We start from the raw sequence: 16,916 nt of genomic DNA on the forward strand, positions 1-16,916 counted from the left end.
TGTTTTTTTGGTTGCTGTTTTAGGCAAATTTAGTAGAGTTTATTAAGTATATATTTTTAAATGATGTTTAGATAATTTAGCAAGAAAATGTAAATACTAAAAGACAAAAAAAAAAAAAAAGACAAAAAAAAAATTATTTGCAGTGCGTTGTTAAATACGAAACATTTCACATACTTTTAGCTGGTACCATTGGCACCACAGTATATATGGTACCGGTATGCAGTAATCAGTATGCTAGTATTCAATTCTGAATTTAGCTTTAGTTAAAAGATGAATGAAGCAATGACATTCAAAGGAAAAACCTTATAATAAGACCAGTAATAGGCATCTGACAGATGTGAAATCAATTCCCACCTGTGCAGGTGTGTACTGTGGTCAAACCAGTCAGAGAGTGTGCGATGGCTATAGAGAGGAACACGCTGATGCAGGAGATGGAAAGCCACATTCTCAAAAGTGTAGTTATTCAATGCAGCCTGAAAACATACATGAAGCACTTGATAAAACATAACACTCTCAGATAAACAGTGTTAGCTCTGACATTCTGGGGGTATGAATTTTTAGAGAACCTCAGTCTTCATAATCCTCCACAAGTTGAGGACAATGCGTCCAACAATATGGATTTCTGTCATAGTGTCTGCACCATATTCATCTTTCTCTGCCAAGAACCGATTTTCTTTTGCATCTCCTGTTAAAGTAATAACATCAAATACAACATTTGAAAAACAGGATGAGAAAGAAAAAGGCACATATTTGGCCTGCCTCAACTCAGCTCTTTTAGTCGACCCTCTATGGACACCTTGGCAATGAAATTGCCATTGGTTGAAATTTTTTAGGTTACTCTCCAGGCTACTGCTTGGGCTCAGTAGGATTTTTAAAAGTTTTTTTTTTTTTTTTAAAAGAAGTCTCTTATGCTCATCAAGGCTACAATTATGTGACCAAAAATACTGAAAAATGCTGACACCCAAACCTAGTATAATTTTGAAAATATGACTATTTTTGTGTCACAGAATGCAGTTTTAAGAGTTTTATTTTTTTTAAGGCCATTTTTAATAAAGATAATGTCTATTTTAAAATTTGCCTCTATTTGCCTCGAAATTCTGGCAGCGTCAGAAGATTTGGTGCACAGTGTGCCTTGCATCTACGGCCGAATCACAGCGTGCCGATATACAGCCATCTCACTTTTACTCATGTAATATAGCTCATACATATTACACACACACACACAAACAGTTATGGCATATGTTCCTGTGGAACAATCCACTTTGAACATGCCATCCTGCCACAGGGAGGCATAAGGACTGCAAATGTGGCCAAAGCAATAAACTGAGATGTCTAATGTAAGATGGCTAAGACAGTGCTACAGGAAGAACTTGTTTAGTTTATGTCTCAGTTACTGAAGTTATGTTAATACAATTATTTACATGTTAAGAAATTTGCTCTGGAAAAAATTAAGACATTACTGCAAAAGTCTGCAAAATACTATTTATAGAAGACTGGGGTAGCCTTGACTGTGTCCTCCAGCCAGACTGAAGGTGTGGATTATGCACAGTCCAGTGGTAAAAACCAATTCTCAGTTTTGGGGATCATTGTCAGAGCAGAAAGAAGCAAGTTTTGTACGCGGCTTGAGTCATGCGTCCTTCAGAAGGACAGATCTTTTTTTGCTATTTTGAACAATTTCTGCAAATAAATGCTCTAAATGACCTTTATATTAAAATATTTATAATTACCTTTTAATTAAATATTTATTACCTTTATAATTAAATATTTCATTTGGAAGAAATGTTATTAGTAATTTACAGAATAAAATAAAAAAAAAATTCAATTTTTCAGTGATCACTTATTTTCTTTCAGAGCTGTCTGTGTAAAATGTATGTGTTAAATGAGAAAAACACTTAATAGACATTACAAAAAGTAGCTATAAAAAGAAATTCAGATTCAACATGAAATTGATGACACTAAAGTCTACAATGTGGTCCTACCATTTTCAGTTTTCAAAAACTGCATCTGAAGTGGTATTTGGGGATAGCTACATAGTACGTGACATTTTTCTATACGTTACTCGTTCTTACACGTTGCCTCAAGAACCAGGTTTTGACTGTTAGCGCTGTGCAAAACGATCATTGTACGACATCTATTTGCACCATATCATTTATATTTATATTTATATATACACTACCGTTCAAAAGTTTGGGGTCAGTACAAATAATTTACATTGTTATAAAATATTTATATTTTGAATAAACACTGTACTTTTTAAACTTTTTATTCTTGAGAGAATCCTGAAAAAAAACAAAAACAAAAAAAAAACAGGTTCCAAAAAATATTTGGCAGCACAACTGTTAATATTATCCAACATTGATCATTCTAATAATAAATCCGCATATTAGAATGATTTCTGAAGGATCATGTGACACTTAAGACTGGAGTAACAGCTGATAAAAATTCAGCTTTTCATCACAGGAATAAATTCTATTTTAAAGTATGTTAAAATAAAAAACAGTTTATACTGTAAAAACATTTTGCAATATTACTGTTTTTTTTCTATATTTTTAATCAAATAAATGCAGCCTTGATGAGCATAAGAGACTTCTTTAAAGACTATTACAAGTCTTACTGACCCCAAACTTTTGAACGGTAGTGTATATATATATATATATGTGTGTATATATATATATATATATATATATATATGTGTATATATATATGTATATATGTATGTATATATATATATATATATATATATATATATATATATATATATATATATATATATATATATATATGTGTGTGTATATATGTATATATGTATATGTATATGTATATGTATATATGTACCACTGAATCACTGGCCCACTTTTAAAGCTGTTGTGTGTTCCTTAGAAAGGCACAACAGCTCTGCTGTGGCCTTGTTTTGAACCATTTCTGATGGCGAAATTAAGCAAAAAAAAACTAAAGGCAATAAACAGGTACACTATTGCTAAATAAGCTAACCTTACCTGGCACGCGGGAGAGTTGCTGGCACAGGTCCACACCGAGTGTTGATGCACGTTGCAGTAGGTACCCCCAAGAGTGCATCTGGACCTCATATCCAACGAGAATGTCAGGGTCATACCTAGTGGTGGGGGTTCATAAGTTTATTTAATGAACAGGGTGTATAGTATCATCTTTATCATCATCAAAATTTAGTAAAAATGTACTCGACCTAATATTTTTTCAAACCAGTATGCTGTTTTTTTTTTTCTTTCTGTTAAACACAAAATGAGAACGCTGAAGCATTTCTTTTTTATACAACCATATAGTGACAGCAGTTTAAGTCTGTATTTACAGATTATCATCATGTCTGCTCCAAGTTTAATCTGAGAGCAACTCCTAAATGGCTTTAGTGTTGTCACGATACCAAAATTGACTTCGATACGATACCCAACTAAAATATCACAATACTACTACTGAACTGATACTACGAACAAAAAACATAGAACAATACAAAAAGTAATTGAATAATAGATGATCCAAATGAAAATCAGTTATTTTATCTATTAAAACAAAGCATTTCATCCCCCCTTTAAAAAAAAAACAAAACAAAATAATAATAATCACATGCCAGTGCCACTACACAGGATTATGGTGAACAACTACCGAGTCTACAGGTGTTTAGAGATCTTTGCTATGTTGTTAAGTTAGCTTAAAGGATAAAAAAGCCAAATATTATTTCATGATATAGTCATTTTATTTTACAACAACAATTTATATCATGACATACTCATTTTTTATTTTATCTTTGTTATTAACAATAAGAACCTAGGTGCAGGTAACAAACTAAAGGACAACTACAATAAAACAGATAAGACACAAATGAAATAAATAGGGCCCTATGAAATCGGTTTTATTTTTTTCTAAATTCTGTTTTAATCTTTCTAGACTCTATTTTAATGGTTACATAAAAAAAATATATTTATGAAAACGCATGTCTAATTAACTGAAATCATGAAACTTGCAGAATTTAACAGCAATATATTAAAAGTCTAACACAAATTACGTTTTTAAGGCCCTATGAAATACGTTTTATTTTTCTCAAATTCAGTTTTGTTTGTGAATCTCTGTTTTCCATTAATTTTCTAGATTCTATTTTAATAGTTTCATTACATTTTAATAATCAAAAGCATGTCTAATGAATTTATAAAGGATAATTAAATTGGATAAAGAATTAATTTATTATAGGTTATTTATTTCTTTTTTTCAGAAATACTGTGTTGTGCATTTACAATTTTCTGGTAAATAAATTCTGGTAAATATATTTTTCTGGTAAATATCCCTAAACATTGTTTTAATAATGTTTTTATTAGTAGTAGTAATAGTACTACTACTATCTTTTCATTAAGTAATATATTAATACATTTCTGACTATCAAGTTAAACCGAACTTTTATTTTGACAGGTTGCTGTGAAGATCTTTAGGATCTTCATTATATGATGATAGTTTTCCGCAAAAGAAACGGTAAAACCTCAGAGCAGTTCTAGAGATTATGTTCATGCATTCATGTATTCATATATTGAGGTGGCAGAGGCTGAAAACACTGCGAGCGTCACGCGTATGTGTGTAGTAAACAAAACTGTGCGTCTGCGCCATTCACTAGCACAGACACGCAGAAATACAGCTGTTATTAAAATGCGTTCTTAAAGTACCGGTACTAGTAAAATGCGGAATCGTACCGTTTTTAAAAGCAGGGTATCACAACACTTTTTAAGTACTGGTATATCGTGCAACACTAAATGGCATTCATAAAAAAAAATAAAAAAAAAAATAAAAAAAGAAGACTTTTTTACTCTGACGCCACAGCAGTATAACTCTAACCTTTCATTACGTTCCAATTATTTACTGATGACTGCTTTTCAAATTCTGTTTCAACACATTATATTTTCTACCGAATTTTCTAATTTTGTGTTGCATACAGTATACATTTAGTGCACATATGCAAAATACATTGTTAACCTACTTTCTAAGAACGTTTGTGACCTCCTCAAAAAGCTCCTTCTCTTCACTGACATAGGTCACCAGCAGTCCCGTCACACCAGATTTAAAAAGAAAGGGTGCTGTGCTCCTGGAGGCTAGAGTAAGAATATGACAGGAAATGTTGTAACAAAGACAGACTAAATACTATATAAAATATGTAATCATACACTCTAGGACTAATACTAATGTTAAGACTAACAAATAAACAGTTAAATCATGAATTATTAACACAAAAAAAAAAAAAAAAAAAAAAAAAAAAAGTAAAGAAAAATGTGAAACAAAACTTTATAAGTCATTGTGTGAATAACTGCACATGTATTTCATTTGTAAGAAATTTTGGATAAAAGTATCTGCTAAATGAATAAATGTAAAAGTAAATGTGTAACTAATTAGGTAAAGAACTTGAACTACTTTAGTTAAAATTAAACAACTCCTTAGAATGTCTTTTAACCAAGCAGAATTATGCATTCTGGAATGCTATGCAATAAATCTAATTATAACACTTAATTAGCACACAGTGCAGTTTCTCCTATCTAGAGAAAAGGTGCGACATGAAAGGACTTTTATAGACAACGACTTGCAAAATAATGAGTGTATTAGAAGTTTAGGTTTGGGAACTGACCAGGCCAAAATATTTGAATCCTATTTTAATTTTATTTTACCTGAGAAATATGCAATTTTACACTCCAGTGCTGGGTAGTAAATGATTACATGTAATCTGGATTACGTAATCAGATTCCAAAAATGAAAATCAACTTTCACATTTTAAAATAATTAATCAGACTAGTTACTTTTGTTGATTACATGATTACATATTATACACTAAATACTAAATACTAGTATTTAGTGTTAGCATAAACTTACTCATAATTTACTGATTCTCTTTTTCCATCTTTCAAATTTACCTTTCTAAAACAACTGACAAAATGTATTGTCACTACAGATGTGCAAAACTAAACTAAAGTTTATTTTTAAACTAACTAGGCTGCCTAAATCAGTGGTTTCATGTATCACTGGTCATGGGGGTTGGCCTGCACATTTTGTATGTCTCCCTTAATAGACACACCTAATTAAGGTCTTGCAGTCTCTACTAATGAGCAGGAGCGTTAGATGAGGAAGACATACAAAATGTGCAGGGCAAAGGGGGCCTTCAGAACAGGTTTGAAAATCCCTGGTCTAAATGACAAGTCAATGTATAGTCTAGTCTGATTAAACATGTTTCACAAGGATATACAGACTCTAAGTGCAGTTAATAGAGTAACAAATACTGCTAATATAATTATAAATATTGGTTATATAATTATAACCTATTACAGCACAAAACTATTAACCAACCTCATAAGAATGGCTGAAAAGCGGAGCAGCAGAAAACTGCTCACAAGCATTTCAGACATGGAACAATGCATTTTTTTTTTTTTTTTTATCATCACCACACAAATAAACGTAGATTCTCCAAAATAACAGAATCACTGCACATACAGGCAATAATTTTAAGTATACAGCCTCAAAATACTACAACGACTTCTTAGGTTGGACAGCTGTCATGAATCACCTGTCAAATTAAAGGGATATTTCACCCAAAAATGAAAATCCTGTGATTTACTCACCCTCAAGTGGAGTAGATGGCAAATTTTTCATTCTTGGCTGAACTATCCCTTTAACATGAACCAGCCAGATCAACATGAAGTTGATTTATAGTTTGGTGCTTTTCGAAGTTATAATTGGTACGCATTAGTAAATAAACAAATGCAAAACCAATCTTACCTTCAGCTGAAGAAAAATGTTTATCAATGACAATAGCACCTGTCATCTGGGTAGTGTCAGAATTTTGGAGAGGCACATCAGAACTGAGGCAGTAGAACAAAGCACAAATTGGGTCAAATTCAGGGTCAGGCTCAAGGTCACGACGAGTCCTTGCATGAAGCTCCATGCTTATCAGTGTGAGGTGCTGTACCTATAGCAGGGCGAGATGATGAGAATAGTTCAAATGCAATGAAAATAAACTTGAGTTTCTAACCATGTGAGCTGACATGACAAAGCTTTTTTCCCTTTTTTGTTAAATTCAAAGTGTATATGTGTATGTAGAATATGTATAATCAATCACTTATTTAAATGAAAGCTGTTCTAACTAAAATACAGTCAAAAGCAGATCCTACCTCATGCAATGCTTTGGCCTCCTGCAAGTTCTGCATACTGACTTTAAAGCCATATGAATTACAGATTGATGGTCCCTCAATCTGGGAGTTTTCTCTCTTCGGAACATTCATAGTGGTAAACTGATTCTGTATAGGATATAATGAACGTGCTATAAAAATACCCTATAAAATACTAAACAAGGATTATAAGATTAAAAACTTCAGGAGATTAATAAATTTATTAAAGAGAGAAGTCCACTTCCAGAACAACAATTTACAAATGATTAACTCATCCCCTTGTCATTCAAGATGTTCATGTCTTTGGCTTCAGTCATAAAGAAATTATGGTTTTTGAGGAAAGCATTTCAGGATTTTTCTCCATATAATAGACTTTGACTATGAACTTCCAAAATGCAGTTTAAATGCAGCTTTAAAGGGCTCGATCCCAGCCAGTGTCTTATCTAGCGAAATCATCGACGCTTCTTCCTCGGCTAGGATCGTTTAGAACCCTTTGAAGCTGCATTTAAACTACATTTTGAAACCAGTGGAGTCCATTATATGGATAAAAATCCTGAAATGCTTTCCTCAAAAAACAATTTCTTTACGACTGAAGACAGAAAGACATGAGTATCTTGGATGACAAGGAGGTGAGTAAATTATTTGTAAATTGTTGTTCTGGAAGTGGACTTCTCGTTTAACTTTGAACTGACCTTCATTTGTGTGGACAGCAAAACTCTCCGTAAAGCATCTTTGTTACCCTTCTGATGTAGACGCTGTGATCTGGATTGTCTGTCTGTACAAAAACCAAGATCCAAGAGTCAAACAAGCATGAATGCTTAAGACAAATAAGCATGACCGATTCACAGTTACCCTCATGTCATCTCCAATGAATGTATAACAAATAATTTTCAACAAAACACTGCATTTTTATTTTTGCCAAACAGGCCCGGCTCCAGAAATGAGATGAAGGGTGGGCCAAGTGATATTTGAGGTGGGCCCAGGGTGGGGGGGGTGTGTGAGGGGGGGGGATGGGGTGCAATGGTGAATGGTGACTACATACATTATTATTTTAATACAGAGATAGTGTGTTAAAAGCACATTTTAGTTTATAAGACCTATACATATAATTAGAGCACTTTACATTCTGGAACTTTTTTTCACCTGGGGTAGTTGGTGCTACACAGTGTATGGTCATACATTTGTATAGAAATAAAAGAAATAAAAATCATTTAGTTTAGTTGGAAAATATACCCTGCAACTGGCCCCTGTGGAGCCCGGCCTGTTGTCAAATAAGATGCTGCACAACATAATTACATAAACTACGAATAAAAATTTTTCAAAATCTTGGTTGTATATTCCTTAATAATAATAATAATAATAATAATAATAATAATAATAATTCATAATAATACTTTGATAATTACATTTTAGTATACAACAATAATATTTCTGTCATAATTTCAAGTTTCAAACTTTTATTGTGCCAGTTTGCTGTTAAGATATTTGATGGTAGTTTTTCCTCAAATGAAACTGTGAAAAGCAACTGTCAGAGTATCTCTGGAGATAAAATTCATGAAATTCAAAACTATGCAACTCATTCACACAGAGAAAGGTAGAACATGCAAACATATTAGTGACATGCACTGACTGACTGTTATTGCGTTTATTTCTGCTCTTATAGGCTGTTAGATTAATCCAAATTGAGTAAGAATGTCCAGAGCTTAACATTGTTAATGACAAATTTTATAATAATCTCCATATGATATTGTTTATTGCCCTGCCCTACGTCAACCCCATTGACACAAAAGGACGTACCTCTCTAGATGGGTTTCAGTCTGAAAATGTTTGTGAACCCATCATAAATAACAGAGCTGAACAACTTCTAGTTTTAGATTTAAAACTAGATTTAAAGATTTAAACCTCAAGAAAAAAACATAAAACTATACCTTCATTTCTTCTTGGACTGTAGCTAGACCCATCGTCTTCAGTGTAGCTTCTCCGGTGGACAGGTGTGCTATGGAGCAGGTAAGAGCATTTGGCATCAGAAATTAAGTGTTTAACAAGAAAAACTGATGGACTCAATAGATCCTTCGGCTGTACGTCATCAGTTGATGTGTCATTGAGATTTTGAGACTGGTCCATGTCGGGGGGATTGTAATACACCAGTCAATTCCTCCTTGTCATCATCTTGCTTAATCTCAGCTGACCTTTGTTGCAATGTAGAAAGATCAGGAGAATGTGGAGAAGTGATCCTACAACCTTTGTTTGTCTCCATGTCCAAGATAAATTTGACATTTTTAGGGCTACTGTTAGATGAAACCGCCTTAACTGGTGAAATATTGAGTGGTAAACTTAAGCCATTCCTACTAATACTCTGCAACTCTGGAGTCTTTTCAACTTTTTTCTCCCAACTCTGAATCCTTTGATCATGATTCTCTGAGGAAGGGGAATTAAAGTCCTCATTTTGAGGTGAGTTCCTGTCACATGTACTTTGTTTCACCCTTTGGCCACTCTTTTGTTTCCTATTACTCTGAAGGCACTCATACTGCTTTTTGGCCTGTAGCCAGAGCTGCACCTGTTCTCGGCTTGGGGCACACTTGCAGGGAAGCATGATAACTTTTTGATCACTGCCAGAAAATGGGTTTTGGTCCTTGGTCAATATTGAGGATTTACAACCATGGGTTGGTGCAGAGGTTTGATTTGTCATTGCAGAAAATGCAACTTTCCAAAACTGTAAGCCATTTTGAGACAAGTCTCCATGAAATTCAATTAGTTCACTCGCCAGCCTGGTTTCCAAAATCAACTTCCGACCACCAACCTCCCTGGAGAGAAAAAAAAAAAAAAGTTGTCAAAAAGTTACGAATAATTTCTTTTGATTTTATAACCCAACTTCAAACAATATACAGGTACAAACACAAAACCCATGCAGGGGATCAATTATAAAGGTTACCTTGGCTTCAAGGGTGCATCTGACGGGTCACTGCAGAATGGTTCCTGGAAGGTGGCTTCTGAGAGTTGCAGATCCATCAGAGTACCTAAGATTTCTTCCCGAGTAGGTGGGGACATGAGAGGTTTGAGAATGTGAGTTCCTCCACTCTTTAAACTCTGACCTCCATTTTTCAGCTGGGACATTGAATTGATGGATTGTGGGGAACTGCTTGGTGTTGCTGAACTGCCATCTAGGAAATCACTATTTGGGGAAACGCCATTATAAGCAAAAGAAGCAGAAGTAAGAGGGGAAAAGGGCTCTGGGTCAAGCAAGACATCTCTCTTTTCACAGTGAAAGTCCTGAAAGTGGCTGAGGCCATGGATTTTACCTAAAGAGCCCCCCCAATCTTTGCTAAAGATCCTTTCTGAATCAAGAGATACCTTACTGGGATAAATTCTGCCACTTTCGCAAAATGGCTTATCAAAGAGTTCTGGACTAAGAGTCCCAGACTTATGCCAGTCCTGTTCATGCTTGCGGTTCTCATCAACATTAAACACATTTGGTGTCCTGTCCCCTAACCCAACAAGGGCATTGATTGCCTCCTGACTGACATCACTGAGGAACTTCTGAGGCAAGTTCCTATCAGTTAAAACAAACTGGTTACCAGAATAAAGACTGGAGAACTCTGTTTGCCCAATGGCATTGATATCAAAGCTGTAATTGTCTGGGAGCTCTGGGGACAAGCTATCCTCAATAGAGCAACAGCTGTCAAAGCCAGGATCAGAGAAAAACACAGGACTTTCATCTGATGAAAGATGGTCAATTCTCAAATCATCCTGTTTAATTTTATTTCTTCTGATTTTGAACTGTAACTCTTTTGGCACTTTAGTTCTTGCACCTCTTGGTCTTCTTGATGTTGGTGAATGAGCCATTTTAGGTTGACTGGTAGAAGACATACCCTTAGTCACATGATCACTTTCACATGGTTCCTGTCCTGCCTTTAGTTGCCTCTTCTGGAGAAGCTCCTTCAAGACAGCCAGCCCAGAAGGCAACTCAGGAACATACATTTCTTCAGTTTTAAGGTCTGAGGACAATGTGAGACCTGTGTGAAATCCAGCTTTAACTGCACTCTTAGCAGAGGTCATAAGGGAGGATCTACAATCAACAGACTCCACTGAAGTAGTTATGATATCTTTCTTTTTCATTTGCGGTCTTCTTGATTTTACCGTCGTTTTTCTGGTTGATTGTAAATGCTGTACCATTCTGGGGTTCTCTTCATGGCCAGAGACCTCTGATTTGAATTTACAGAGATATTTTGTGACAGTCCCATCTTGACTCGTATTTTGTGGTTTTGAATTAGAACTGCTATATGTGATGACAGAACATGGATGTCCCACAGTTTTACTGGATGGTGAAAAAACACGCTTCAGAGATTTTTCAATACATGGATTGAGGACAATCTGTGAGCCTTTTTGTGAGTCATCTGAGGCAATGGGATTGAAGACAAAAACAACATCTTGATTTGATTTTTTTCCAGTGCTGGTGACTTCTGTTTGAGAGCCTGAACAACTGACGGTGAGGTCTTCTTGACTGCTTTTTAGAGAACAGGGACGTTGGAAAGGAGTTAAGTCATCAGATGAGGAAGTAATAGGTGCAGTGTTAACTGAACGTCGAGCCTGTAAATGATCACTCTGCTCACTTTGGACCTGTTTTTTTCTTAGTACTTGCTTCTTGTTCAGCATTTTGTCTTTCTGAGAGGTAGATTTGCCATCTTCAAGACCAATTCCTTCAATACTTTCACAACGTTTCTTATGCCTCCTTGAAGCCACTCGAATACTTTTTCTGTGTAAACCCTCAGTTTTCACTGAATCTTTGTTTACTAACTTTGTTGTAGTATGAGCTTGTTTTTTTGGGCTGGTAGCAGAAGTCTTTTTAGGCCTGCGTGTTCGGCTTCTATCCCAAAGACTTCTTTGGTATGTTTTTGGAGCTTGATAGGATGAGCTTAGACATGGATCATTATGGGGGTTTATGAGAGTTGAATTTGATTCCAGTAAGGGCTCAGTAGGAGACCAACATCTAGGTGGGGTTGAATCAGTAGGACTGGAGGCTCTTTCTGACAAATAACCCAACTCCACCATCACATCAGAATACTCTTTACAGCAGTCATCAGTGAACTCATTATAACAAGGCCACGGAGGGGGTAATTTTGGTAAAGTTATTAATGCTTTCGCTTGCTTCACCCTCCTAGTCTGACCAGCTTGTGGACACCTAGATTTTGGAGAGGTGCTGGCTCTCTTTGACACAGAGTTGACCTTAGCCTTTCGTTTAGGGCATTTCTTTACTTTTGGCTCAAGTACCGGGTACTTCATTGCTGTAGACTCTGGCACTTTAGGCCAGAATTCTTTGAGAGGAGCGAGCTTTTTGTATTGGGCAAGCTTTTCTGGCGTTAAAACGGTGCAAGTTTCATCAGCATTAATTTTGGAAATCTTCACTAACATATTCTTCTGACCTTTGAACCTGTTAATGATTATATATTTAATGATGATTGGCGGCTCTTTTTTAGTCAATTTCCTCTTTTTTTGGCTAAAGACAAGATCTTTGCCTTTAAGGCCTTCAGGTTGCCCCAAAGCTTGCTTGAAAGAACCAGAACTTGCTTGATCTCCATTTTCACCATCATAACTCATTTTCCTTTTCGTCCGCAAGGTATATTTGCTACCCGGCAAACTGGACACCTTGGTGCAAGAGATTTTGGTGGGAATATCTGCAAGCTCATCCTCTACAGAGTTCTCACTCAAACCTTCAATAGTCGGTGAATCTGACGGTTCCATGTCAACCTCCTTATGCATTTCCTTCTGGTTAAGGGAGCCTAGAGTGTTGGAAAGTGGTGATGTGGCTTCCTCTTCCATAGGAGATGGGGTCCTCACAGGACTCACCATTTTTTGAACTAATGTTGTTTTCTTTTTGACCAACTTTAACCTTGACCTGCGCTGTTCAGGATGGTCTAAGGTAGAGCAACCATCCCCAGTCTTGCTCCCAACCTGTTTTTTGATGGGTCTAGACAGGCAGTTTGACAGAATAACGCTGGGGAAAAATTTGTAGTGTGCCTCCTGTTGTGCCACAATGGTCCTCTCAGTTTTATTCTCTTGGTAATCCTCATATCTTATTTTCAGTTTGCTGACATCTTCCTCTTTTTTACCCTGCCCTGTCTCAACTTTTTGAGGGTCCAAAGCTTGGCTCTCTTCCATAGGGCTTTGTGTCTGGTCAAAACGCATCACGGGTTTTCTGCAGTCATTTGGACTGTGTTCCATTTCACTCTTGGTGGGGCAATTCATTAGCTCAGAGTAACATACAAATAAGCTCTTGTGATTCTCCGAGATGGATAAGTGGTTCTTTTCCACATTTTTAACACTGGTAGATTTTTTTATGCTCTGGGCAATCTTAGAGTCTCCAAAAATTGAATCATCAGGATCTGGCCGATCAAGACCAGCGACTTGGTTTTTATCAGTGTACAAAGAGTGCACACTTATTTTTTCAGCACCAAGTTTAGGTATATTTGGTGTGTTAAAAGGGATTGGGTGCTTAACTGGTGGAATATATGGCACCTCTTTGTTAACTTTTAATCCAGTTGAATACTCATTTGTCTCTTCACTTTTTAAATGCTTATCTGCCAAATCTTCTTGAAGTTTCTGCTCAGCACATTTGTATTCAATAACAATTTTAGCAGAGGATGGTGGCTCCATATGAACAGCTTCACTTGGAAAAACATTTCTGCTACCAAGGATCTTGTCTGTTGCTTTTAGAGATGAGTGTGTCCGGGGCTCTTTGTCTGTCAGTGATGAATCTACAGGACACATGACAAGTATGTATACACTATTGTACCAAACGTTTTACATTGCAGCTCATTACATTTTTTGTTAAAATCCTGCTTACCACTATTCTCATCTGCAGCTCCATCCAACTGTGGAATGGACATATCAGTAAAGACAGCGCTGTTTCCCTTCCAATACAGCTCTTCATCTGATGAGGCCAGCTGGTCTTCGCTGGAGCTTTCATTTGCTTCTTTCATACATAATCTGTGCAGGAAGGAAATGCAGATTATGATTAAACATGCCACTAAATAAAATAATTGCCAGGCATTACATCACACAGGCACCATCTGCTGTGGACCAGCCACTGTTTTCCTAAGAAATCTATTCTGAATGCCTGTTACAAAAGGTTTAATAAGTTGAGTTTCCTGCTCAAATGAAGTTGACTAACCATATAATAACTATTTAAAAATAACTGTATAATATAGTAAAAACAATAACTATATAATAATGCAAAGAAGAATTAAAAGCATATAACAGACAATTCCAAAACTGGGAAGTCTAGTGACCTTTGCCTAGCAGAGGGTCCTGGCATGTCACAGTCCCATCTTTGTGACATGATTCTACTGAGCTCTGACTCTTCTTTCTCCAGCTCAGGCCCAGCTTCCTCATCATCACTGTTATAGATGCAGCTAGCAATCCCTGACAGCTGCTGGGACACTGCTCTGGACCTGTCGGCTCTAAACCCATCATCAGCCAACGCTTCCAACAGATCAACCATAGCCTGATCTTGACTGCTGTCTGTTAAAACATTGTGGAAAATGTATTTGAAAATATGATTAGAACATGTACAAGAAAAAAAAAGGTATAAATGCATATGTACACACATGAAAAACAACATTGTGAATATAAAAAGATGTACACAAAGTATTGTTAAAAAAAAACATTTTTTTCTTCATCTGTAAATGTGCTTTATAGTATCAATAACTAAAACATGAGTTTGCTTAAAAAGCATATAACAGACATTAACAGATATTAAGAGTTGTTTTAGGAGAATGTATTTTGAAGTTCACTTTTTTTTTTTAACAATAAATCTAGTCAATGTAATAAGAAATTCAAACTTATAAACAAAGGTAAAAGTTGTGTTCTTGTGGAAACACATTAGTAGTGATAATCTCAGTACCGAGTATTGCTGATTGGTTGGATCTCTGAGAAAGAGGGAGGAAGGTCTGACTGTTTTCCAACAAACTCAAAATGGCCTCTTCATCAACAACTGCCACCTCAGCATCTTTCCCACCATGCCTTGTTGTGTCTATATGATAAAAAAAGAAACATTTTTAATAAGACATTACTAATAAGACAATAACAATTACATAAGAAAATTGCACTAGTTGCCAAAAGTCAGAGCCAGTCGGCAGATTTGAGTTGACAGATTTCATTAGAAATCGCTTGGTGTATGATGGTCACAGACTTTTTCTCACAGAGATTTTTTTAACTTCAGGTTATGATTGCATCCATTTGGAGGATATCAAACATTTGATATTTTGAGACAATTTTAGAATGCATTGGTTTCATTTGTCATACGTCTCCTACCAACAAGGCACACATTTCTATGCGAGTTTGTTGTGATAAGAAAAACTTTAAAGTCTGGTAGTATATGATGCTCAGTCGGTAAGTGTATGATACCCAGTGTTTCAAAATCTGGGCTGATTTAAAGAGTTGTGTATAGTGTAATTCAGCCTCAAGTTAGTAGTGCCTATGGCCCCCACGTGCCAGTAGCACTCCCGACAACAACTGGGCATGCTCCTGCTGTTCTTTGCCTATTGTCAATCAAGCTGCATGATGCTGGGCTGTGAGTCCTACTAGAGGATGTTGGGCCCTCATGGAGTCCGTTTCTGACCATTTGGTCGGAAACATATACACCAGTAGGCTGCTGGAGGTCATTTAGGGTTCTGGCAGTGCTTTTCCTTTTCCTCCTTGCACTACAAAGCAGATACCGGTCCTGCTGCTAGGTTGTAGCCCTGCTACGGCCCAGTCCAGCTCTCCTTGTATAACAGCCCTTCTCCCAGTATCGCCTCGAAGCTCTTGAGACCGTGGATGTGCCATCCTGGAGGAGCTAGACTACCTGTGCAACATGATTGGGTGTCATATACTGCCTCATACTACACATCGTGAAAAAGACAAAAACCAAACAAGGGTTCTTGGGAGGTGGTCCGGCCTTGGTGGGACCTTGAAGCTTTCAGTTTCAGTCTTTTTGAGTGGAACTTTCCAAAATGGGAAATGCCTCTCATAATTTAATACACAGTAGACTCATCAGTAAAAAAGGCAGATAAATAATACTGCACGCCTGTTAAATGTGTAAACAATCAAATGCAGTGTAGTACAGTGTAGCATACAGGAAAACAAAAGCACAGGTTCACAGTCTTGTGAATAAAGGCCTCCTGTAGCAAATCAATGGGTTTTTGTAAGAAAAAAAAAAATCAACATCTAAAACGTAATAATCACTTCAACCTAGCTTGTGCCAGCTGGTCGTACCTGGAAGCAGCTCCGGGCGGATGACGTAGGTGTTGCGCATGCGCTGGTGAGTCTCCAGCCAGCACAAGCTAGATTAAAGCGATTCTTATGTGTTCGGCTCGCTCCACCCCTCTCTTCTCTTTGTGGAGTGACGAGGCTGTTTACTTTAGCCACTAAACTTGCTAACTAGCACGTTATTAGGAAAGGTGATCGCAAAGTTTCATAAAAAATCCCTTATACTCACTTCTGCTGTAGGTGAAACTGGATCACTTTGCATCTGATGACCCCTTTAAATATGGATATTTTTCTTACAAAAAAAAAAAAATGGATCGATTTGCTACAGGAAGCCTTTACTCACCCTCCTGAGCTGTGTGAGGCACTTTTTATTATTGACGGATGCACTTTATTGGACTTGTGTTGGACTGATGAGGAGAAACACCTGCCCATGCAAGGATAAAACTTTGAAGTGCCAGGATTTTTTTTTTTAATATAACTCCAATTGGATTCGTCTGAAAGAAGGAA

At 36.4% G+C, this 16,916-nt stretch overlaps 1 protein-coding gene across 1 annotated transcript in view; it reads right to left on the reverse strand.

The window, feature by feature from the left end:
* Positions 1–16,916, reverse strand: part of rev3l (REV3 like, DNA directed polymerase zeta catalytic subunit) — a 57,968-nt gene that overhangs the window by 12,417 nt on the left and 28,635 nt on the right. The window contains 13 exon segments of the mRNA XM_051137781.1: positions 355–473; positions 567–685; positions 2,997–3,112; positions 4,994–5,105; positions 6,775–6,964; positions 7,167–7,292; positions 7,856–7,938; positions 9,092–9,296; positions 9,298–9,967; positions 10,096–13,915; positions 14,005–14,147; positions 14,450–14,681; positions 15,064–15,192. Of these exon segments, the coding sequence (XP_050993738.1) occupies positions 355–473; positions 567–685; positions 2,997–3,112; positions 4,994–5,105; positions 6,775–6,964; positions 7,167–7,292; positions 7,856–7,938; positions 9,092–9,296; positions 9,298–9,967; positions 10,096–13,915; positions 14,005–14,147; positions 14,450–14,681; positions 15,064–15,192 (6,064 nt within the window).

Source organism: Labeo rohita, chromosome 20, assembly GCF_022985175.1.
Source record: "Labeo rohita strain BAU-BD-2019 chromosome 20, IGBB_LRoh.1.0, whole genome shotgun sequence".
Lineage (NCBI taxonomy): Eukaryota > Metazoa > Chordata > Actinopteri > Cypriniformes > Cyprinidae > Labeo > Labeo rohita.